Raw genomic sequence first — 25231 nt, forward strand, 5'->3', positions numbered from 1 at the left:
TGATGAAGCTGACCGGACTTGTGCACCACTGAAAACAAGTATTCTTGGAGGCGCAGAGCCCAACGACAAAGATGGCCTGTAGGGTCTTTGAGCGAAGAAAGCCAACAGAGGGCATGATGATCAGTTACGACGGTAAAGGTGCGGCCAAACAGGTAGGGATGAAATTTGGCGACAGCCCAGACAAGAGCAAAACACTCTCGTTCCGTGATGGAGTAATTCTTGTACAGTGCGGACAGGAGGCGGCTAGCGTACGCAATAACAGTCGTGGCCGCTCTGACGCTGAGCGAGGACGGTACCAATTCCATGGCCGCTGGCATCTGTGCGAAGTTCCGTCGGTGCTGTCGGATCAATGTGCTAAAATAGGGGAAGTCGTGAGGGCATCTATAAGCGCCGAAAAGGCAGTAGCTTGGGGTGAGCCCCATGTAAAAGCAACGTCTTCTTTAGGAGCGCAGTAAGGGGATGCGCAATGTCGGCGAAATTACGAATAAAACGTGGAAATAGGAGCACAATCCTATAAAACTGCGTGTGTCTTTAGCCGAACAAGGTACAGGAAAATGCTGCACGGCGCGAACTTTTTCAGGATCGGCCTGGACGCCTGTCGCGTTGATGAGATGGATAAGTACGGTTATTTCACGGCGTCCAAAACGGCATTTTGAGGCATTGAGTTGGAGACTGGCATTGCGGAATACCTCGAAAATTATGGAGAGGCGCTGAAGATGGCTGTCAAATGTTGGCGAAAAAACAATGACATCGTCAAGGTAGCACAAGCAGGTTGACCATTTCAAGCCACGAAGAAGCGAATCCATCATGCGCTCGAATGTGGCCAGCGCATTGCAAAGGCCGAAAGGCATCACTTTAAAGTGATAGAGGCCATCGGGAGTTACGAATGCGGTTTTTTAGCGGTCCAGTGGGTCAGCAGCAATCTGCCAATAACCTGAGCAAAGGTCAATACACAAGAAATATTGGGCGCCGTGAAGACAGTCGAGTGCGTCGTCGATACGGGGCAAGGGACAGATGTCCTTGTTCGTGACCTTGTTGAGGTGTCGATAACCAACACAAAATCTCCAGGTGTTGTCCTTTTTTTTTGACCAGCACAACAAGAGCAGCCCAAGGACTCGAGGACGGTTCGATGATGTTCTTGGCCAGCATTTTATCGACTTGCTTTTGGATTATGGCGCGTTCCGCAGCGGAAACGTGATAAGGGCGCCGGTGAACCGGTTGAGCATCACTGGTGTGGATGGAGTGCTGAACAACTGTTGTCTGGCCTAAAGGCCGATTTTCGAGATCAAAGATATCGCAATACGACAGCAAGACCCGGCGAAGATCTTCTGCTTGCCTATGCGGGAGGTCGACTGCTATCATTTTCTCGAAATTGGCACATAGCGACGAGGTGGCTGTGAGAGAGCCGGAAACAGTTCGAGGGCTGTCGACGGCTAACACAGAAATTGCGCATTCCTGCAACGACGACACAGTGGCAAGCGCGATACCAGCAGGTAGCATGTGGGTAAAAACACCAAAGTTCAAAAGCAGCAGGCAGGCTGTGTTGTCGCGTACGGTAACCACAGTGTGCGGGAGAACGACAGAGTGCATCAAGACCACATTGAGAATCGGGGAAACAATGTATTCACCATCGCACACAGGAGGAGAGGGACTTAATGGCATGCACGTGGAGGCTTATAGTGGCAGGTGGAGGAACTCGACAGAACATAAGCGGCTGGGAGTGTCCGATAGTACGTGGGCGTGAAAAGGGAGTTCCAGTTGAAGGAAACCTGTGGAGCAGTCGATAAGGGCTGAGTGCGTCGAGAGACAGTCTAGGCCGAGGATCACGTCGTGGGGACACTTTGCAAGCATGGCAAACAAACCAATGGTCTGATGGCCAGCAATGCACACTCAAGCGGTGCACATACCAAGAACGGCAGACGAGCTGCCATCAGCGACCCGTACTGTGCTCTGAATTGTGGGCATAATCACTTTGCTGAGCTGAGTATGGAAAGTAGCGCTCATTATTGAAATCTGGGCTCCGGTGTCTATGAGGGCCGTAACAGTGACGTCGTCCACTTGAATGTCCAGAAGGTTTCGGCGCATAGGTACAGTCAACAGAGGATTTGTATATCGGGTCACTGATGCAGCGTCACCTTCGGGAGCTGCACAGCTTAGTTTTCCGGAGCGTAGGTGCCAGGCTGTGCAGGGGACGATGACCGGTATGGTCGTGGTGATCGAGATCGAGGGCCTTGTGGGGACGGTGAGCGGCTAAACCTGGAGTGTGGAACGGCGGCATCGGAAGCTTCGAAAGCATGTGCATCGGAGCGAGGGGAAAACCGTCGAATGTTGCCTCCAGGACGACGCCAAGATCCAGTGCTCCAGTTTGAAGGCGACACCAGCTACTGCGGCAGTGACGGGCAATGTGTCCCACGCGAGAGCAGTTGAAACATATGGGTCGGTCGTCTGCTGTCCTCCAGTCAGCCGGGTTTGTGTAGCGCGAAGGGTAGACCTGGTTCAGGGTGACATTTTCAGGGGTAAGTTCGGATGTATGGATGGAACAGACGGCCGATGATAATCCCATGTTTGCGAACTCCTGGCAGACGATTGCTTGTATGAGTGACACGGTGGACAGGTTGGCTGACTGAACGTCTGGAAGAATGGCCGTAGGAGCTAGAGCTTAGAGTTTACGGCGGACAATACGTGTTACATCTTCTGACGCTGTAGCCTGTACACGCGTCGGTGGGTCTTCGCATGATGATGTAGCGGCGGTGTTAGGTAGCAGAAGGAACTGGCGGGTGATGCGGCGACTCTTCACTTGTTCAAAGCGCTGGCATTCCTTAAATATGGCGTCGACCGTCATACCGTCCTTACACACCAGCAGATTAAACGCGTCGTTGGCTATTCCTTTCAAAATATGCGATATCTTGTCATCTTCGGCCATTTTTGTGTCAACTTTTTGACAAAGGCCCAGTACGTCCTGTATGTACGAACGATTCAGTGGTCATGTGGATACGAGATCCCAACTCTTTTTTAGCGGCCTGCTGTCGGCCAAATGATCTGCCGAACAACTCACGCAGCTTCGCCTTGCAAGTGTCCCAATATGTAAGATCTTCATGCGTCCGGTACTACAGGCGTGCCATTCTTTTCAGATAGAATATCGCGTTGGCTAATATAACCGTGGGGTCCCACCTGTTGCAGTTGCTGACGCATTCGTACATGTCGATCCAGTCTTCGACATCCAAGCCATCTGTGCCAGAAAAGGTTCCCGGGTCTTGTGGGTGCAAAAGAATCACAGGAGCCGGTGGCTGCTGCATCGTCGGCACTACACTGGTAATCGCGGAGCAACCAAGATGGCAACCGCTTCAAAGTTCCGTGCTTGGTTGACGGAGCCGGCACGTTGACAGGTTTACCAAGCACCTCCACCAAAAGATGTTACGGGGATAACATTTATTTAGGGAGTATTGCTATATACAAGGTTTAGACAAGCAGCGGCGACGGATGCAAGGCCGTCGCGCGCCTCTGGCTACTTCGCCGCCATCGTCTTCGTTCGACCTACAGTAGCAGCCCCTTCACTATCTCGTGGCAATATGTTAAATGTTAAACCTATGTCCTATTAGTGTGACTTTCGTATTCAAGGTGGTGGCCGGCAACGTGTTGATTGATTAATTGCTTTGTGGAGTTTAACATACCAAATCAACGAACAAGCAATGAGAGATGCGATAGTGGAGGGCTTCGAATTAAATATGACAACCCAGGGATCTAGAACGGGCAGCTAAATCCAAGTAGTACATGAACGTTATTGCATTTTACCCCCCAGATATGTGGCTGCTGCCACCAGGCATTGAACCCACCACCTCGTGCTAAGTGGCAGAATGCCATAGTCACTGAGCCATCGCGGTAAGTGGGCAATATGACAAATAGCAAACAGAATGATCAATTCTCTAGTTAAGCATTGATGCAGTTGCAGTCTTGATTGTAATTAACAGGTTAAAATTATATATATATATATATATATATATATATATATGTGCCAAAACCACAATCCAACTATGAGGCATGGTGTAGTGGGAGAGGGACTCCGGATTAATTTTGTCTGCCTAGTGTTCTTTAACGTGCACCTAACGCACGGTATCCAAGCGTTTTTGCATTTTGCCCCTGTCAAAATTTGGCCTCCACAGCTGGGAATCAAACCCACAATATTGTGCTCAGATGCAAAATGCCATGGCCATCAAGCCACTGTGATTATTCTGAAAAAACTTAATAAAAAGCAGTTCAGTTGAAAATAGATCAGTACTTTCAACCTCCAAAAAAAGGCTCTTAGGAGGCCGGTGTTGTGAAGCTGCCAACATTTATTAAAGCCTTCTCATTCCGGCTAGTAATGCACTCCTACAACCTTATGCTCAGCTGAAAAATGCCATACCCACCAAGCCACTGCGACGAGTCAGTTAAAAATAATAATAAAAAGCAGTTCAGTTGCAAATAGATAAGTACTTTCTGTCTCAAGAAAAGGCTCGTAGGAGGCCGGTGTTGTGAAGCTGCCCACATTTATTAAGGCATCCTCGTTCCGCGTTAGATCATGGAGTGTACTACAGTGTGTAGGCTATCCAGTCTTCTTCTTCTGTTGGACAGTGGCACCACTGCTGTTGGCAGCACCACTACAAGATCAATAGAATGAACTACAGTTAACCCTGCTTATAATGAACCTCCATATAATGAATTCATGGATATAACAAAGTTTTTCTATTCCCTGCCATTACTCCATAGAAGCACATGTATTTGAGACTTCTACGTAATGAAGTGGCAATGGCAGACCCCCTCGAAATAATTTTTCCCCACCGACCACCTAGAGATTTCACCCCAAATTTTGTCATTTTTGCGCGAGCAGCAACCGGAAGCACCTTCTCCACCACGACGGAATGCAAAGCGGCAGCATCGCGCATGGTGCGCTTAAATTCACAGCGACTGTGAGGCGAGAGCGAGCGCACCTGTGCGTGTATGTGAGCGTGCGCGAAGTGGGCCTGCCTTCCTCGACCCGGCGATCTTGCCACCGCAGGATCGCCGGGTCGGCCCTTTTTTATGAAGGCATTTGACTGTACTTGATTTAAGCCTGCCGAGACATGGAGGGCTGTTGACGAAAGGAAAAAGGTGATTACATCTTCCAAAGAGTCTAAACACACCATTGCTGAACTCGTATTATATAATGTCTAGTGCAAAACTGTTGAAAAAGCTACAAAACCCAGAATCCATAGGGCTGGTAATCCAGCACAGCACAGAAGTAGATTCATTAGTCTACAGGCAACCACTTCCAGATACCAAGAATGCTATTTTATCTGCCATTTGACAATCAGTGATCACTCAAATGTCATCGACTGCATGGTACTCACAGCAAGCTGCTTCTATGTTGGTAACCAAATGCATAATATCAGCAACGAAGCCCTGATTTTGGCCAGTAGATGCATATTTTATGAAACAGCACTTCCAACGGGCACAAAGCAGGGAGGTCATGTTCATGACGTAGTCTTAGCGATTGTTCCTTTTATAATTTGATATTTTTTTTGTTTTTGCCAGTAGCAAAACAAGTATACATGTTGGATTTTTCCCCATACATAAACATCACTATTGCCAGTCAGCACTCGTTTTTGTCATTTGCTTTATGTTGTAAGCACAATTTTTAATGGCAACCTTTTCCTTTCAGTAACATTGCAGGAACTGGCACTTGCATAAAAAACCCTGTGCACTATACTTCCTCCAGGTTGCAAAGCTGGATTGACACCTACCTGTTTGTGAGCATGGTCATAAGAGTTGATGTGGTTGTCAAACTCCTGATGCTTTGTGTACTGTTTGTCACAGAGGTCGCAGTAGAAGTTGGCCTTCAGGGTCGCCAAGGCCTCCTGAGCTACCTTTTCTTTCTCTTGAACGGCCTTGAAAGAGTTAAAAAAAGATAGGCAATTCAATACTTTGACCAGAGGAGTATGCTTGCCGGTGAAGAATGCATTAGTCACCTTGTACTTAAGTTTGAGCTCTTCCGTCTCCTCCTTCTCAATCTCCAGTGTTCTCCTTTTCTCTGTTGTCTCCTCTGCGTAGTCCATCTGGAAGTGCCCAAGTACGAAAAGAAAAAGGTGTCAAGGCAGTTTCCCCAATACCTAGAAGGTTACACCTTAGAGCTTTAACTAATGTATATTAAAAACAACTTACAAGCATAAAACTACAGCTAAAGCAAGAGGATTGCCGGAAAACTAAGAAGTGAAGTGATCAAACAAGTGATGTTGCAGGAGCAAACGTTCCAACAAACTTGTCCTTGTCAGGGCAACAACACAGTTGTTGCGTTGATGAAGATAAGTCAACTTGTAGAAACATCAGCGCCAGTGACATCACTTGTTCGACGACTGTTCATCACTACAGCTAAAGGAGTATCATTTATGTTCATATTGCACTGCTGCTTAAAAAAAGAACTTGTTTAGTGATCCAACAAATTCAAGGTCATTCAAGGTCTAGATTTCAACATTACAGCAATTACAACTTTGCTCCTTCAAGCCTGTAAACTTCAGATAATACACAATAGTTTTAAGTTCTGCACTGCCACACCAACTGCATCAGCAGGATTACATTTTGGCAGACATGAAAGATTTACCATTGGGCTAGGTGCATTCCCACACTTTAATATGAGATGGTTCTTTTATTGCAATTTAGGAAATGGTACTTTTAAACAATTAAAAATATGAAAATTTATATGAAACAATGCAATCTGTATAGCCTTGTCAATAGCTAACACTGGAGAATAAAACAGAAGTGGTTAGAGGATTCGTACTTCCATCTCCATTCGTCCAAATCCCATGTTGTCTTCCTTGAGGATGATTGTCAAGGGATCGGTGCGCCCTGAAAAAAAGATGAATGCACTTCTTTTGCACTGTACAACTACATACCCTGCCATCTTCCTTGATGTACATACATCACACAGATTACTGTGGCCAGCATTAAAAAGATGAGAGTGAGGCTCCAACGAATATATAAACAAGAAACTCTTTAAATTCTTATCTACACTTCTGTTGATCCCCATTATGCTTTATAACATTCAATACAAATGCTGACTAAGAATTTAATTGAATCAATGTTTCACAAACTCGTTACCACAGCCAAAAATTGGCCTGTCAACCTGCTTCCTGTCATGTCTGAAAGGAAAATTTTTCAAAAGAACTACTACTCAATGCATTCAAGTGCTACAGCCTTCACATGACTGCCAGTAAGGAAAACCTTCAGGACATTCATGAGTATGCAACACTGATTATTATGTGATTGTAGTTGCTAAAATCTAGGCATAGGTGAGAAAATTCCAAGAAACAAATTTGAAGGAATACAATGATGGCTGGTTGTTGAAATTGCACAGGTACACCGTTGAAGATTTGCCTCGTGCATGCCCCCGGTACTTGGTGCTGAAGAAATTGTGCAGCTCTTCAAAGAATGTACAACTATCAAAGAAACATTGAACTGGGTACTCAGCTCATCTTTTGAATGCATTTGTTATGGTGAGCCTTTTTTCATGCAAAAGAAAAGCGAGACAACACAACAAAGCCCCGTTTACAACACTACTTTATTCACAACAGAGAATCATTTGATGATCAAAACACTGCAAACAGGCTCTGCTTGAACTTTTCCAGCAGCTTCCATGGCGGCGATGAAGCTTCTACTTGTGTGATGAACAGATGGCATCATCCATCCTGTTCAAACAAAAAGTGAAGGGAACATTAGAAAAAATCTGGGAAATTAACAGTAGACAAAAACATCAACGTACCTCTACTTTGCAACCTCATATTAAAAATATATTATCACAACTATATTTGGCTTGTCCACTCATAATGTCAATCATTTGTCAAATCTCTCCCACATGATCAATTGAAGTATAAATTATGCCCAAGGAAATAAGCAATACTATAATTACCACAATTGGACTACACTATATATATATACCGTTACTACTAGTACTTGAGTGTTCACAAAGTTGTTTTGTGCTGTATCACTAGTTTGCTGAACACCAAGCATGAACATGACAGGAATAATAATAATAATAATAATAATGAAAGAAGCGGAAAAACAATCATTTTGCACTTGTAAAATCAATTCAATGCCAAAAATACCAGCAATATGAAAATTATTATTATTAAATCTCATAGTTATCATATGGCTGCTGCAAAAATTGGATCAACAACCTGAAAAAGAAATTATATTTAACCCTCTGGTGCTACCAGTTAACTAAGATTGCATAGCGGAATGTCAGGTTTGATGACAATTCTGTCATAGCGGTTGTGCTTAAAGTTCATAACAATGGTGGCACACTACACTACAATGCAGCTGCAAACGCATCTATCTCACTGGCAGCTTGCACATATTGACCGTCCGACTACCGCAACCAATTTCACATGTCCTAGCATGTGTGTGAATGTATTCACTAGTCACTACAGTTGGAGTGTACTAGATTGGGGGAGTTGGTCCAGCGGACGCCTTGGCAAGCGCCGAGGGTGAAGCAAAAAAACATGGAAAATCTGGCGGCACTGCTGTCGCCTTCTTCCGAATCTCCGGCCAATAAACGTTGGCTCCGGCTGTTTTGGCAGCGCTCATTGGCTGAGGTACAGTGTACTTGAAGGGGGCAGTGGGCTTACTCAGCTGCTCCTCTGACGCAGTCAGCAGTCGCAACCAAGAGGTGGCGCCACTGGCAACCTCAATGGAAGCTTTGCTTGCAGAAGCTTTGATTTTTCTCGCGTTTCTGTCGGTTTCAGATCGAAGCAGTTCACACTCTTATTTGTTTCTAATTTTGGCATACTTGAGAGTCTACATATCTTTAGCAAGCACTGTATTTGTTTAGGCCACATGATATTTGTCATAATAGTACCTTGTGGAAAAGGAAGACGGCAACTCTTGGGCAATTTGCTGCCTATTCTAACTGTTACACCTTTTGTCAGATTTTTCTTATGCGGAAGGGGCCTTCGAATTTTCCGAATTATCGGGCAATTGTAAAAAAATGAAAGAAAATTTTGAATTAAAGGGACAGTGACCAAATATACGGTTTCATGCCGTGTCGACCTAATGTAAAATTTTGTCAGACCCAGAAAACAATGCGCGCATAATTCCCAGCTGGGCTCAAAAAAAGAACAAAAAATCCGGCGTGCTAATAAGGTTTGTGCCTTTGCTCAGCCAAAATGAATTTGTATATATGGCTTAAATATTTCATTGTTCCACTTTAGTTGTTCCATGCTTCACAGTAGCCTTCTGTGTTTATTATTAACCATCAATACGCCGGCACACATTTGTTAAATCAAATCGGGTTTATTTTTTCCATAAAGAAATGGAGGGAGGCCTGAACAAAAAATGAGAGCTATAGTTCACTTGACAAAGACTCAGGCCTATGCTTATGTACAGCTATACAAGGGTAAGCAAAATGAAGATAACAGGGCTGTTACTGACACAAATCTTTTATTTGCAAGTACAGCAAGCCATTGTTTCATGCACTTCAACTCATGTGCAATGGCTCAACTTCAGCTGCTTCGCTCTCTGCCGCTTTTCTGCCTTGCCACTGTTAATTCCTTTCACATAAAAATGCAGACGTGTGACAATGTAAAAACGAATTATTTTAGCTGTGAGGCTAAAAGCGTGCACATTGCAGCCAACTTTGAGGGAAAAGCTTGCTCTTAACAACTGCCAGCATATCCAAACGCTGTCGGAGTGCAGCTCACTCTAACAGAAGTATTCTGAGATAAGATCCTCTAGCTTTTTCATGAAGCCGTATAGATGACTGGAGGGATAAAGGAGGCCTCCTCGGTCACAGAAGTTTGTAATTAGCAGAGCGAGTTGAACACTTTTGCCTGGTGGCGTCATAGTGAGCAGCTTTATGCATTCTTGGCATTTTGTGCTGGAATTGACAATACACTTCCGCGCAACATAGCCCGCAATGCGTTAAGTGAGCCTCGAGTCGCTTCTGGCCACGTGCTGGTTATGGTCGTTTGAAACCCGCAAACCCGTGCAATGATGGGGTACCACGTTTTGTGTGGCCTCTGTGGCAGTAGCGCTAGCAGCAGTTTGACTGCACTCATTTCTGTCAACTGATGCTTCGAGAGAGTCAACTTCCAGTAAGGAGGCCAGTGTACCTTCCTCGCAGTTTCCTTTACTAACTAACCTAACTAGATCATAAAAAGAAAGATAATTCACAGTGATCAGGAACTGCGTTGGAGTTGAGCACAAAACGTGGCTCGAAATGGAGCTCGCATACTGCGCTCGTGTCGTCCAGGGGCTTGTCAGCTCTGTGGAGGTTCTTTTCCCACTCTTTCCGCCTATTTTTATCCTTTGGGACGCAAAACAAGGACAACTTCGGCCCATCCTTCCCATAAACATATAGCCAGTTTGGCACCCAGGCGCGTAACAGTTGTTTGGTCGATGCCGCGGCATGGCTCAGTTACTGCAAGGCATACTAATCTCTTGCAGGCTATGTGCGGAAAAAAAACTGAATGAAAAAAAAACCCCACGCGACGACGTCCACAGAAAAAACAACGCAGCTCAGGAACTCCAACTAATATGATTGGGCACTGGGCGGGCACTGGCAGCTGCGCTGTCGCACCCACGTTCCATTGAAAGCGATGCCAGCGCTGCCGCTCGGGTTATCAGAGAAGCTCATATTGGCGACATTCGTGGAGCCGCCGCATCGCATAGCCATCGCCAGAGAGTAAGCCCACTGCCCCCTTCCAGTACAATGTAGCTGAGGCGAGCTCACGGGCTGAGTAGCTGTCGTCTGCTCGATGTACCGTCGCTTTTACATCATTTGCGTTCTTTCCGCTGCTCTTTTTCCATTTTATTTACAACAGATTGGTGGGGAATAATCTCAGTGTTACCGCCACCGAGTATACGCCTGTCAAAGCTGCATGCAGCTGCGGTAGGGTCTCCGACGGGGCCGCTCATTCGGGAGAAAGTGACGGTGGTGCCACCTGGATTATCAATAAAAAATGTCTCAGCACAGAGCCCTCGTTGGACCCACTCCCCTAATCTAGTACACTCTACTACAGTTGAACCTCATGTGAAGGCGCTTTCGGCACAAAAATAACTTTGCTATAATTCATATTCTTTATAAGCATATATCCAATTACACCCTAAAATTGGTGAGCAAATTATATATACTTCATTATATTCGATAATTTGTTATACACAATGTTTCGTTGTACCAAGGTTTCACTGTGTGTTCATCTTCAACAGCGCCACTTAAGACAGGGACAAGCAAAAAAAAAAAACAAGACCTTGTCGACTCACTGACCTTCCCTGTCTAAAAGTGTATGCTTTAGCAGGGCGCTACAAGCTACAACTCGGCACTGCTGACAAGCTTATGCTTCGCTCATGTTTTTATAAGTGTTTTCTTTGTATTGTGTGCCACTTTTCACTTACTATACCGACAAATTAAACTCAAAGCAGAATCCCTCTTACAAGTGATACCGTATTTATTCGAATCTAGGCCGATAGTTTTTTTCAAATAATCACATACGAAACTCTAGGGTCGGCTTAGATTCGAGGATTTTAAAAAATGCGCCAGTTTTTAACTGAAACTGATAAATATGGTGCATAGTTAGCGCCATCTAGAAAAGTCAGTATCGCAGCCGCTACTAGCCGCGCCAGTAGCCAGCTGAAGTACACGAGTGACGTCGCCATTTTGACCTGCGTCGAATCGGTATGGTGCAGCATCGGCGCGCAGTGTGGCGTTATCGTAATGGCACCAAATGGGCGATGCCACTATAGTGCTGCTTTCAAAACGAATACTGTATTTACTCGAATCTAACGCGCACTTTCAACACGACCCTAAATCTGCGTCGGCATTTCAAAATGGCCGCCTCGCACTCGCGTCGTGCCTAGCTACCGTACAGCATGCGGAAGCTTCCTCCGTGTGCTGCAGTACACGTGCTTAGGCAATAGTCTACCGTCTGTCTTCACGTTCCCAGCGTCTGCTCTATCTATCAGCATGAAGTACCGAGTTCATCATGATGCCGCATTTAAAAGGAAAGTGATCGTCTGTGCGGAGACGGACGGAAATCGGGCCGCATCACGGGCGTTCGGAGAATCTGAAACTTGCGAGCGGGACTGGCGCAAACAGAAGGAGAGGATTTTCGCCAGCAAAGCAATGCGGTACGGTTTCAGTGGACCGAAGCAGGACGTAATCTGCGACGATCCACTCCGGCGATACGATCAGGCTTGGCCCTATCTTGAAAGCAATCTGCGACGGGTGAAGTCCGCCGCGCGCCGTGTTTTCGCCGCGTTGAAGCAAGAGGCATGCTAGCACGAAGGCGCGCTTCGTCTCCAGCGTTTTGATAGTTCGTTTCCGCGGTCAACGAGCGAGATGTGTTCAAGTTTGCTTGAGCGCGCATGACACCGTGCTTGTTAATAGCGGTCTACTAAATTGCTACCGCATTCGATGCATCGCCTTTCGGGCGAAACTGCGACTTTTTTTTATTCATCGCAACATCAGTGCATCGGGAGGAAATCTATTTTTCCAAATGACAGAAAGTTGTATTTCAGTTTGAAAGCATGAGGTGCGCGGTACTGGTAAAGGACTTTTTCCTCACGGAAAACGGGTGCGCGTTACAATCGAGGAAGCGTGAGAATCGAGTAAATACGGTAGTTGTGCTAGCCGTAGAGGCATCGTCAAACGTTCAAGCCGGGCGGAACTTCGGCATCGGTCTGTCGTTGGAGGGGGCCACGGGAGATGGTTTTTGCGTGCGCCGCAACGTGCGCTCCTTCCAAAAAAGCAGCATATCTAATGCGCTAGGTGGTACTGAACATAGCGCACTGTTTGAAGATGTCAGCAGTAAGAAAGATAGCGACGAGGCTAGCAGCGATGGTGACATAGAATGAGCTCGGCATGTTCAAATTTAATAAATGCTGTTTCATTTTGCGAATGCTGTTCTCGCTTTTTCGTTCGGCCTACATTCGAGGTAAGTTTTTTTTTTTCGGACTTCGAACTTTTGGGGGGCCGGCTTAGAATCGGAGTTGGCCTAGATTCGAGTAAATACGGTAACTTAAAAATGTGATCTCTCACCACTGTACCTATAGTTTCAAAAGATGGTGTAAACCCAAACTAAGGAGCACTAAGTGAGAGCATGCTGACATAACCAGAGTGTCGAACTGAAACTTTTTTTCATTTCGGTTCACTGAAAACAGTTCAGTTCTGGTTCAACTCAAGAATGAAAAAATGGTTCAAACCAATTCGAACCAGCTCAAGTTCATTTGCTTAACCGAAGAATAATTACAAGAAAACAGTACAAATTTATTTTGTACAATAACTTGACGGTGATGCTAAGCTGCACTGAAAGATTACACCTGTTTGTTCTTCAGGCTGCGCATAGTTACAAAAGAATTATGTAGATCCAACACCAATGCTGGAATCTATGTGATACAAAGCTTTATTAAGAGAGCGTGAGAGAAGAGAATATACTGAGGAACCACACTCATCCAGGGTGCTACCCTGCTCAGGAGTACAAAAAAGTGGGGGGGGGGGACCAAGGAGTAATAATGAAGAAAGGTAGCTGGATGCAATTATATGTATGCCCGTGTTTGAAGGGCTTGTTCACAGCCTGGAGGCCTGTGGTAACGAACATTTTTAAGAGAGGCTTGATAGCTCGCTTCATTAATATGTCCGGTCGACGGCCCAGTAACACTTTTTATCTGAACGGCCTGTTAATTGGCACTAACAAAGACATCAATGATGCTGTTCACAATAATACTGGGACAAACAACAAGTATACGTGCTCCACTGTCTCAGGTACTTTGCATGCATCACAGTCTGGTGATCCCATGTATCGGATGTGACATAGATATTGTCGCGAAAACACAACACTCAGTCTGCCCACTGATGCAACAAACTGGAAACCGTACTAAAGGTGCTGCTGCTTTTAAAATCACGGGAGGATGGTGTGTATTTACAAATGAGGTAGCATCGTAGAGCGACAAGTGCAGGCAATGCGTGGATGAAACGTTCCAGAATAGGTGGCCAACCTGAACCGAAAAGCATTTTTGGGGGAGTTTTGCTCTTGAGTGAAAAAATTTTTAACGTTCCGTTTCAGGTACAGTTCGATAGCTAGGCATAACACAAACTATAGAAAGCAGACATGAAAGATTGCCTTTAGTTAGCCAGCCATAACTTCTTTGTGTTTCTTTCATTCACACTAGTAATGTGCCAACTTGCACAAAATTAAAACAATTCTTTTTTTATTTGAGCAACATCGAGGGGACCCTGCTCTTCAAAGATAATTTACTTCTGGGTAGATTTGGATGAAACTTGCTGAATTGATGTGCTTCAATGTGCTAATTTAGGATACACATTCAGTTCTCTTGCAGAGTAAATAATGTTTCAGAAATTAAAAAAATTCAGTTCTTTTCACAACTTGCTTGGAGCTGAGCTATTAAATAAACTATATAGCATGCAATAAAGACTGACATACAAAAATGATGTGGAACCAACAAGGAGTGCAAACAGCAAGAATATTATTCTAAGCAAATTTTATATCAAGTGAGAGCAAGGCAAATGTTTCAAGCGAGAAGCCATAAAACGCCCAGGACAAATAACTTTTTTAAAAATTTTGTATATTCATTATAATAAAGACCCTATTGCACTCTCCAATTGTCTACCTTTCTGACAAAAAAAAATATGCGATAGGACAAGTATAACCAGAAACACTATCGCTTCAGTACTATGACACCATCAAAAATGATGTTTTGTGAAAATGAGAAAAACGTATCGCAACATGTTTCTAGTGACTGCGGCAAAGGCCAAATCAACCAATACAGGGGTCCAATCAAACAAAAATAAATGCTGTATGCCTTTCTTTGTTCATTGCGGTGCTCTGCTTGCATGCATTATGAGAGCAGCAATGACAAGTGACTGCCATTTTCATCTCTCCTCAGCTGAGTCGTCTGCAGGTATGTTTGCCACACTGCCTGCCCTCTGAACGTCTAGCTTGGCTTGACTCGACTTCTGCTGCATAGTTGAAACAAATAGTTGTCTAAAATGGTGGATCACATATTTTAAAGCCAATTTGTTTACTGCAAAATGATATTAATGAGGCAGAAGGGTGATTGCCATATTTGTTAATTTTTTTCTAATTATCGTTACTAGCATTATTTTTAAACGACATCACCTTTTGCCATGTAGCGATTCGCGAGAACAATGACAAAGTTCAACAATATGTCACTCATTGGAAGTGACAGTTCGCATTGAGACAGGGGTATAAATAACACCATGTTGGAAAACCCTTAGGTCACTTGCCCAAAATCATATCATTAATAAGAAACATCGGCAGGAATTATCATAACTCTCCACAATAGCTCAGTGGCTATGGCACTGTGCTGCCGAGCACGAGGTCGTAGGTTCGATCCCAGCCACCGCAGCCACATTCCGATGGGGACAGAATGCAAAAATGCTTGTGTACCATACACTGAGTGCACGTTAAAAAACCCCAGGTGGTAAAAATTAATCCAAAGTGCACCACTACAGCATGCGTCATAATAAAATTGTGGTTTTGACACGTAAAACCCCAGAAATTGATTTAATTTAGAAGTTAATGTAGACAATTTCACCAATGAATGTGTGTACCTGTGGTGGCAACATGCAGAAGGACAACCCCCCAAAAATTTAAGTAGGCCAACCTGGCAATTTGCAGCCAATGGACCCCTGCAGATGATGCACACCAAGTCACCATGTCACAGCTCACCTCGGGCTCACAGAACCCTTGCACAGCACTGAAAACATGGTGAGTGGCTTCAACATCATGTCAGCATGTACAGAGAGATATCAGTCTGCACAACAAAATTTTACTGGGCCCCTTACTCATCTATTAAAATCCTAGCCATGTAATGTTCAATTTACCTAAGCAGCAGCATAGACAACTCTATGCAAAATTTACACAATGATCAAAGCCAGATCGCATGCCATGTATGCACAGTGCTATACATAAAGCACAGCTATGTTAACCTAGAATGAATAGATTAAACTTCTGGGACTGTCGATATGTCAATGTCATCGTAAGCAGAGGCTCATTAAGTCGAAAAAAACATGATGATGAAAGAGGGGCAGCATGGCCACCTTGAAAACCACATACCAGCTCCTTGTGACGTCACAGATTGTGGCAGCATTTGCTCAGCACTAGTCACTAAATTATTTACCACAGAAGAAATGGAACTACATTACATTTGAAAGTAAGCAAAGACGATACCTGGCAAAAAAAGACCAGACATGTGAAAATACAGTTGAACATAATGAATTGAATATAATGAAATGACCTGTACAATTAGGGATTCCGTATGCCCTGGCCGAATTCCTATTTCTTATTTTTTATTGTGAAAGCCTCTACACTGCAGACCACAACAACAAATCCACATGTATAACAAATGCAACAGCTCATTTGTTTCCCTACAATAAACACACATACCAGCGTTGAAACTACCTTCCACAGCATCACTGAGTTGTGCTGCGGCATAGAGAGTGCCTATGAACACCACAGCAAAGACGGGATGTGTGTAGCGTACCTCAATGTCCTAAGGTCAGTTGCAGTTGCACATTTCATGAGATGAAGTGTACAGAAAAAAATTCACAACTTCTTCCACTAAGTAACTCTTGTATTCTTGTGAATATCATGCACACACCGGACCCCAATGATGACCACTGTGGTGACAGTGGCAGCATCCATGTTGCCAGTGTTGCAGCCGTTTACAGGATGCATTGAACACGCATCATCTCCGTCGGCCTACCCCAGAAAGATTTAAAATCGAAAACATTAGCTCACTATGAATAATTATAGTACTGTTTACCCTACTTTACCGCGTGCCTTTTTTCCCCAAGAAAGTTCATCCAGAAATTGCTTGCGCAGTGCAATCGCATACGCAATCAAAACCGTGTTCACAGCAGCCTACCGTCAGAGCCAGCCTAGCCAGCGTCATTGCCACGACCATCACAAGATGGTAATGGTGACCATGGATGGCAATGTATGAGTTCTCGCATAGCATGATGACAATTTCGTGCCGCTTTCAAGTCTGATTACGAAAGTACATTGAGACAATAACTTATTTTGCATGTTAAGCTAGCAGCAACAAGTCACATGTTCTTGGCATTCTGCAGAATTGCATGCATGGCAGGACAAACTGGCCATGTGTTTAGTCTAGGCATGGGCTACCATTTTGTTTGCAACTGCTGCGGAGTCGTCTGCTCAATACAGAATACCAGACGCGCTATGGACTGTATGGAAGACAACATGTTTGGTTCTAATAGACAGTGATGAAGTGCTGCCTGGGAGTGATGACGATGGGCATTCCCTTCAACACGTCGGTACTAGAGTCACACTTCCTTGTGAATAAACTCTTTGCAGTTCTGCGATTTCGTTACCGGCAAAGAGCCACATTTCATATTGAATTACCTGGAGCCAGTACAATTCTACTCGTTACAGGCAAAGAAGTTCGAGATTTCATCGTTTAGAATAAGTAAATAAATTTCTATTCTGCAAAGGTAAAGCTCACTGCTTCCCTTTTTTTGTTATTGCCAGAATTGGAGGCATGCTACGTCTCTTTTGCTAAAAAGCGGGTGCGTGTTCAATTTAGGGATGTGTTAGAAGCGAGACAGACGCTTTCAAATTGATTAACAGTGTTTTTTCGTGTTTTTCCTGCTAGGTTAATTTGACCTGTTGGATAATTCGACCAATTTTGTTGGTCCCACCAGGGTTGTATTAGCAGAAGTCAACTGTATTCTTTCGCTGAACCTGCTTGCTCTATTTGCAAGTGGTATGGTGCGTGACCGTTACAATAAAGCAACCTGTATTAAAAATGATTTTCGAGGTCCAATGTGCTTCATTATAAAGGCATTTGACTGCACAGCAAAATCCCCAACATCAGACTGATGTCAAAGACACCATGATTTGAGTGTTCATTACAAAGAAAGAAAAAGGAGGGCAGGGGTTCCCTTCGGCCTTAATTTACTCTGCTAACAATTACCTTTATTTCTGCCACATAATTGCGAAATGGAATTGTGAAAGGACAATCTACCCGGCTAAAGTCATGTACTGTTTCTCTTTAGCATCGCTTGGAATAACATTGTAGCGTTCCTAACTAGAACGGCTATATAAAAGACCTAATCTCAGTGAGACGGGTGTCGTCCGCCATTTAATCTCACTTCTTCATTTTCACTTCTCCCCTAGCCACCCTCTTTGTCTTCTTTCATGCATCCAGGCCAGACCGCTTCACTCTTCTGGACTTCTTTTTATTACACCTCCTGGTGTAATACTTGAATGTGTTCCCAATGGAAGTGCACTCCGTTTGACCGGACGCTCCAGTGTACCAGACGTTCTTCAATATTCCATGCTGGGATGCGGTCTTAAGCACTTCAAATGATCCATAAAATTTGGAGTTTTAAGGTACAACTCCTTTCCTTATAAGGACATAGTCTCCAGGTTGTACGTCTGGTATCTCGCTGTTGTATCTCTTATCAAAGTTTGTCTTCATGCAGCACTTGTAGACCTGTTCTCTTACAGTTTTCTTGACTTCATTAATTTGGAGGTTTTCTAAGTGGCCTAGCTCACGATCTGCAGGAAGTATGGGCGCTGTGCCCGAAGTGGCAAAATGAGGACTGCAGCCTAAACCAGTGGTGTACGATCTGTTGTGATGTTTCACAGTGGCCTCGAGGTAGCACTTCCAGCCACCTGCAAAGTCAGGATACATCTTCAGAAACTGTTTGACGTCTCGTATGGCTCATTCCGGTAGGCCATTTGCTGCCGGGTGGTACGGAGAAGAATACTTGATCGTTATCCCGTGCTCTTGTGCCCACTTTGATAACTTCACACTCCAGAATGCCGGCCCGTTGTCGCAGACTATCGTATTTGTGTGCTTAAAACATTCAGCCTTGAGGAGATCGATAACGCTGCTTGCGTCTTCTTTACCAGCTTTAGCCGCAATCATCCTTGTGCATTCATCTATGGAAAGCAGGAAAGCTTGCGTTCGTTTGACTCCTTCCCCCTTCTTGAGCTCCGCAAAGTCCAAATGAATTACTTCGAATGGGACGCTTGAATATTCGGGGTTTGTCATAACGTCTGTCGACTGCTTGAATTTACCTTTGTTCACCTGGCAGAGGTGGCATGTGTGTATGTAATTGCTGATGTTTTTCATGCCTGGCCATGTGAATGTCATGAGCAATTTCTTATATGTGTGCCAGAAGCCATCATGTCCGCCCGATCCAGAAGTGTCGTGGTACAAATGAAGAATCCTTTGAACCATAGTTGGCCGTACATGATACTTTCCTTTGATGAACTGGAGATCTTCTGTACCTTCCCACAGCTTAATATGATTATTTCTGGATTCTCGCTTGATTCGTGTACAAGTAATCGAGATAGTGCATCAGCATCAGTGAGAAGCGGGCCAGGATGGTGCGAGGTTATGAAATCAAACTGTTGCAGATAGTTGACCCATCTGGCAATGCGGCCTCTTGGTTGTGCCATGCTCAGAAGTTGAGTCAGTGCTTGATGGTCAGTGAAAAGCTTGAATTTTGCACCTTCCAGGTAAGTACGAAAATATTGAACAGCTTTTAAGATGGCCAGAGCTTCCTTTTCTGTGGTGGAGTAATTGATTTCAGCAGGCTTCAGAGTATAGCTATAATACCCCACAACACGGTGTTTCATTTGATCAGCTTGTGTTGAGGATTTCTGATATAGGACTGCACTGGTTGCATAGTGTGACATGTCTGTGTTCAGCACGAAAGGCAGAGAAAAATTCGGTATTCGCAAGATCGGGTCTGACGATATTAGTTTTACCTGCTCACAATAGGCACCTTCGCACTCCTCGTCCCATCGAAAAGGCATGTCCTTCTGGGTTAAACGTGTCAGACACCTTGTTCTCAGGGCATAGTCTTTGATAAACGCCCTAAAGTGTCCTGGTAGGCCAAGAAAAACACGTAGGGAGTGCACCGTCGTAAGGCTTTACCAACTTGGAAATTCTTTCTACCGATTCTTGCTTAGTGCTTTTAGTGTGTCCATCAAACACCCTGCCAAGAAATACTTTTTCTTGAAAAAATGCAGTTTTCTTAAAGTTGACTTTAAATTGGGCAAGGCTGAGAGCGTGAATAACCTTTGAAAGATGACTACGGTGCTCCTCTTTTGTTTTTGAGTAGATGATGATGTAGTCGATGTACACAATGCAAAATGTGCCCAAGTAAGGTTTCAGAATGTCGGTCATAATCTTCTGAAACCACGCAGGGGAGTTTTTACAACCAAATGGTAGGGATTGTACTCAAACAAGTCAAATGGGGTTATGAATGCAGTGTATTTTTTCGTCTCTTCACTAGATTCCAAAAGCCCTTACAGAGATCAATTCGTGAAAAACAATGGCAACCACCAGTTTCGTCAATGATGTCGTCGATTCTCGGCATTGGATAAGGTATCAATTCAGTTTGACGATTGAGAGCATGGTAGTCTGTACAAAGGCGGAACGTTCCGTCTTTTTTTAGCGGAATGGTTATAGAAGCAAATGGGGATACCGAAGGCCGGATGATACCCGCGTCCAACATTTCTTGCAACTCCTTTTTCATGCACATCTTTTTATCTCTGGACATATTATAGGAGGCTCTACGGACCACTGTTTTATCTGCGAGCTCAAAAGGAACGACGTGTTTTCATCGCTGAAGGATAGCTGCCCATGCATATAACCTTTGGGTACTTAGTATTGATGTCTTGCTCGTTGAAAATCAGCATTGATACGCTAGGTTCTTGACCAGGATCTTCTGTTTTTATGTTGTCTTCGGCCATTACATTGTCGTTCCAATGGAGGTTTATCTTAAGTTTCTTCATGTCTGGGCGGGACAAGAGAAAATCATAGGCGACATTGGGAATAGCCAATACGTCATTGGTAATAGAATGTCCTTGGAATTCAATAGCCAGGGTTATCCATTCGCTATGCATGGTCACTGACCCATCGTAGGCTTGGACACGCAACATTCTACCAGCATGCAAATGACCGGCGTCCACTCGACTCTTGTTGATCATTGAGACAGAAGCCCCACTGTCAACAAGGGCCTTCCCTTCAATGCCATCTACCTTAATGGGAGCATACAGTAAGCTTGACGACACGAAATACACGGTCTGACTGTAGCTCTCTTTCTCAGGCTTTTGAACCACAGCAGTCATGTTTATGTGGAAGTAGTCTGTCGTGAACTATGATAACTGGACTTTCACCATCATCACAGTCATGATCAATGCTTGCTTATGATGTTTTCTTATGAAGCTTTCTTCACACTCGGATGACGGCAATGACTCTAGATATTTATTCATGTTGAGAATCAAGTTGTTCTGTTCAACCGCCTGGTTGTCTTCTTAATGGAACTGTTGGCACTGTAGTATGTAGAATGCTCAGAAGGTCAGCAAGTGATCTTGGACCTTTGAGCTGGACTTGACTACAGATTTCGATACACAACCCTTGAGTTACCAAAGCTACAACTGCACGAGACGCTAGCTTCGGTTCTGCAGAATACAATAGGTGACAGTTTCTCAATACAGTACTCAAGCAGAGAGCCACAGGTATATCTAAACCGTAGTGCAGCATCCCATCTTTCTGCCACGTTGCCTTGGAAGCAGCTAAAAATTTGCTTTTCCAGCTCCCAACTTGTTCGTTCATGATCCATTAGATGCACATCATACCATTTTCTGGCGATAGCGCTCGAATAACGGCGCATATTCAAAATCTTTGTGTCGTCGGAGTGCCACATATTCTTGTCACAGGCGTACTCGAAAAACCACAGCCAGTAGTGCACACTTTGCGAGTCTCCTTCAAAAACATCCGGCTCTACAATATATTGTGCCGATTTCTCTTGATGAAGCAATTGGACAAAAGTTCTCATTATTTCACTTTGTTGCATCGTTTGCCTTTGCAGTTCTTCTATAACAGTCAAGACCAGGCTCACCTTCTCGGCGGGAGTTTCCTCTTTGAGGGTGCCACGGCATATGGGTTCCAGAACGAGTTCGCTCAGTGTCTGGAGCTGTAGGTTCACTGTCACCGATCCTGTTTGCACCAAGGCTTGGTGGCTGATTGCAGCTTCTTGCAGCACCACGTTGATCCGCCCGGTAGAACTAAATTTGTGAGGAAGGTCCGTCGCTGGCTCACTGTGCACTTGGTATCGGGTGAAAACAACAGACTCCGATGACGCCTGGTCGACAAAAAACATCCGGCTCTACAATATATTGTGCCGATTTCTCTTGATGAAGCAATTGGACAAAAGTTCTCATTATTTCACTTTGTTGCATCGTTTGCCTTTGCAGTTCTTCTATAACAGTCAAGACCAGGCTCACCTTCTCGGCGGGAGTTTCCTCTTTGAGGGTGCCACGGCATATGGGTTCCAGAACGAGTTCGCTCAGTGTCTGGAGCTGTAGGTTCACTGTCACCGATCCTGTTTGCACCAAGGCTTGGTGGCTGATTGCAGCTTCTTGCAGCACCACGTTGATCCGCCCGGTAGAACTAAATTTGTGAGGAAGGTCCGTTGCTGGCTCACTGTGCACTTGGTATCGGGTGAAAACAACAGACTCCGATGACGCCTGGTCGACAAAAAACGTCACCCACATGTCTGGTCTTCAGAAGCTGTCGGCTGTGCCAAAATGTAGCATCCCTAACTATAACGGCTATATAAAAGACAATCTCAGTGAGACGGGTGTTGTCTGCCATTTAATCTCACTTCATCTTCACTTCTCCCCTAGCCACCCTCTTCGTCTTCTTTCATGCATCCAGCACAGACCGCTTCAATCATTATAGAACATATTGCTTAAATCTACAGATGACAATAAAGGAATGTTTTAGACCTAAGGCAGGAGATGACAGGAAAAACTTTGCAAACACACCTGGAGTACAGATAAAAATTGGGTAATAAAGTTTTCCTAAAAGAGTTGATGTATTTAGAAAAATTAATGCAGATTTATTAAAATCAAACTTTTTAAAATCAAACATGTAACAAACTAAGAAATTAGTGTGTATCATTAAATTATGTTCTCCCAGAAAGTGAGCTTTACACATACTGATCTACAGGACACAAATTACATGACTACACTTACAGAATAAAAACTTGCATGAAGCTAGTTGAAAGCATGCGCACAAAAATCACTGGTCAATGTGGTGCCATACAATAACACTCAATACTGTACTTCGCACTGATTCAAGAAAATTCATATTAATGCTTCTTTCAAAAATTAATTGTGATTACCTTTCTCAAGCTCCGATCTTATGCAAATACTTTTGTATCTCTATTTGCATATGTCAGCACCAGTTCCAACATGTATCGGCAATCTAGTCATGCCTGGAATCAATCTACTTGCCATGCTTGCACCTGTGACAAGTTACTAAAGTTCATAAAACCTTTATTGACACTATTCAGTTTACTCTCGGAATTATGCAAGTGTGAGAAATTTTATGCTCTTTATGTACTGCACATAAAATTCATAATGTAGTGCGCATAAAATTCATAATCTATGCTGACAACACTACTGTTTTGTTTTCGTGCAATAATGCTCTGGAGCTAGTATCTGTGACTGACTCTTGTTTATCAAAAATATATTCATGGTGTCAAGATTAATGCTGATAAAACAAAGGCAGTTTTATTTCAAGCGAAGAATTAGAATATGTCTTTGCAGGGACGTGATGTTAGGGCCTTCTAAAATTGAACTCGTCCCTTCTGTGAAAACACTCGGGGTCTTTTTGATGAAAATATGAGCTGGAGCGATCAAATTGATGTTCTTGAAGGCAAACTCTCCCAAATTACTGGACGTGTTTTCTCTCTTCACTACATGCCTCGGAAGATTAAAGTGTTTATTTATAATGCTTTATTTGCGAGCCACCTTCATTATTGCTGCCTTATTTGGGGCACCACATCTGTTACAAATATTACCTGCCCGCTTGTAATACAAAAGAAAATTGTTCGCGTATTTAGTGATATGCCCTTTGACTTCCCATCTGAACCCCTATGTAAGAAACTTCACGTAATTAAAGTCAGTGATATGGTTAACTAGCGCCTTGCTCTTGGATACCTAAAAGAAACCAAACGAACATAAGCCTTGTTTCATCTCTGGCCAGATTAGAACACAACATCCCATGCTATAACACCAGGTCCCCGGAATAGTGGCATGTGCTGCATGTGCGTTAAACTTATGATAACCATATGATTTGTTACTCTCCCCACTTTGCTGAATAATCTCAGATCTGCGTCCATTGATGCACCTAATTGTTCTGGCAGAGAACTTCCTGGTCAGACAGACAGCTTGTAAGTGCATCGATAAATAACAACCACCACAAGTTTGAATTACAACCAAAAAAATTTCTTTAAACAATTGTCTACATGCATGTAGAAAATTTGGGGTTCACTATGTACTAACACAAATTATAATTTTATTTAATTCAAGATGAAAACTCCCCACCAGAACAAAATATCACACTGGTGATGCAAATGCAGTAGGCTCCACAATTAATCTTTTGCAATACATCAATAACAAAAATTAAGTACTGAATGACAATTTCTAGAACTGCATACAAATAAAACTTCTATTCTATTCACACAAACATGCTGAGCAACATAATCGCAACGTCAAGCTCACAACTCACCTTCCCAGAGGAACCCATGATGAACATCCTTTCCAGCTCGTCCATGAAAGCAGCTGCCGAGATGACACCCACCAGGAGACCAGCGGCACCTCGTACGCATGGCATCAGTCGCTCAAGTAGGCACCCACCAGCTTCCAGCTCTAGGTGCATGCACCACACTACTGTGATGCCACCGCGGTGCAACGACATCCCCCAATCAATCCCGAAACTGTGGGCCCAGTTCATCTTGGCCCAACACAACAGCTTCCAAAGAGCGACCGATACGAGTAAAGAACCAAGTTTTCAGCACCAACATGCTTAGGTTTCACGATGGTAGAGCTTTACAAAATGCTTCACGAGAAAAATGAGTACTACATCCACTTTCTTATTGGAGAAGAATCACACAAATAATGCAGCATCGAAGTTACACGATGCCACTCATAGTTCAACCAACCCCAACTGACAGCAAAGGCAAGTCCGATTCCATTCAAGCAAGCTGTGCAATATAGTATTAGCTCTTTAGAATAGCATGGAGATCAACCGTAATCTGAATCCAAGCACTCGTAGCGCCCACAGATGCCGCAACGCAGGGCGCTTTTGTCGGCGCTCTCAGTGGGTGCCTTGGTGCCGGCTGTTGAAGTGA

General features: G+C 44.0%; 1 protein-coding gene across 1 annotated transcript in view; it reads right to left on the reverse strand.

Moving 5' to 3' along the window:
* Positions 1-25231, reverse strand: part of LOC125939613 (splicing factor, arginine/serine-rich 19-like) — a 56240-nt gene that overhangs the window by 6492 nt on the left and 24517 nt on the right. The window contains exons 4-6 of the mRNA XM_049663000.1: positions 6791-6858; positions 5985-6071; positions 5760-5903 (exon numbers count right to left, since the gene is read on the reverse strand). Coding sequence (XP_049518957.1) covers positions 5760-5903; positions 5985-6071; positions 6791-6858 — 299 coding nt within the window. The remainder of the gene's footprint in view (positions 1-5759; positions 5904-5984; positions 6072-6790; positions 6859-25231) is intronic.

Source organism: Dermacentor silvarum, chromosome 1 (assembly GCF_013339745.2).
Source record: "Dermacentor silvarum isolate Dsil-2018 chromosome 1, BIME_Dsil_1.4, whole genome shotgun sequence".
In the NCBI taxonomy this organism is placed as follows: domain Eukaryota; kingdom Metazoa; phylum Arthropoda; class Arachnida; order Ixodida; family Ixodidae; genus Dermacentor; species Dermacentor silvarum.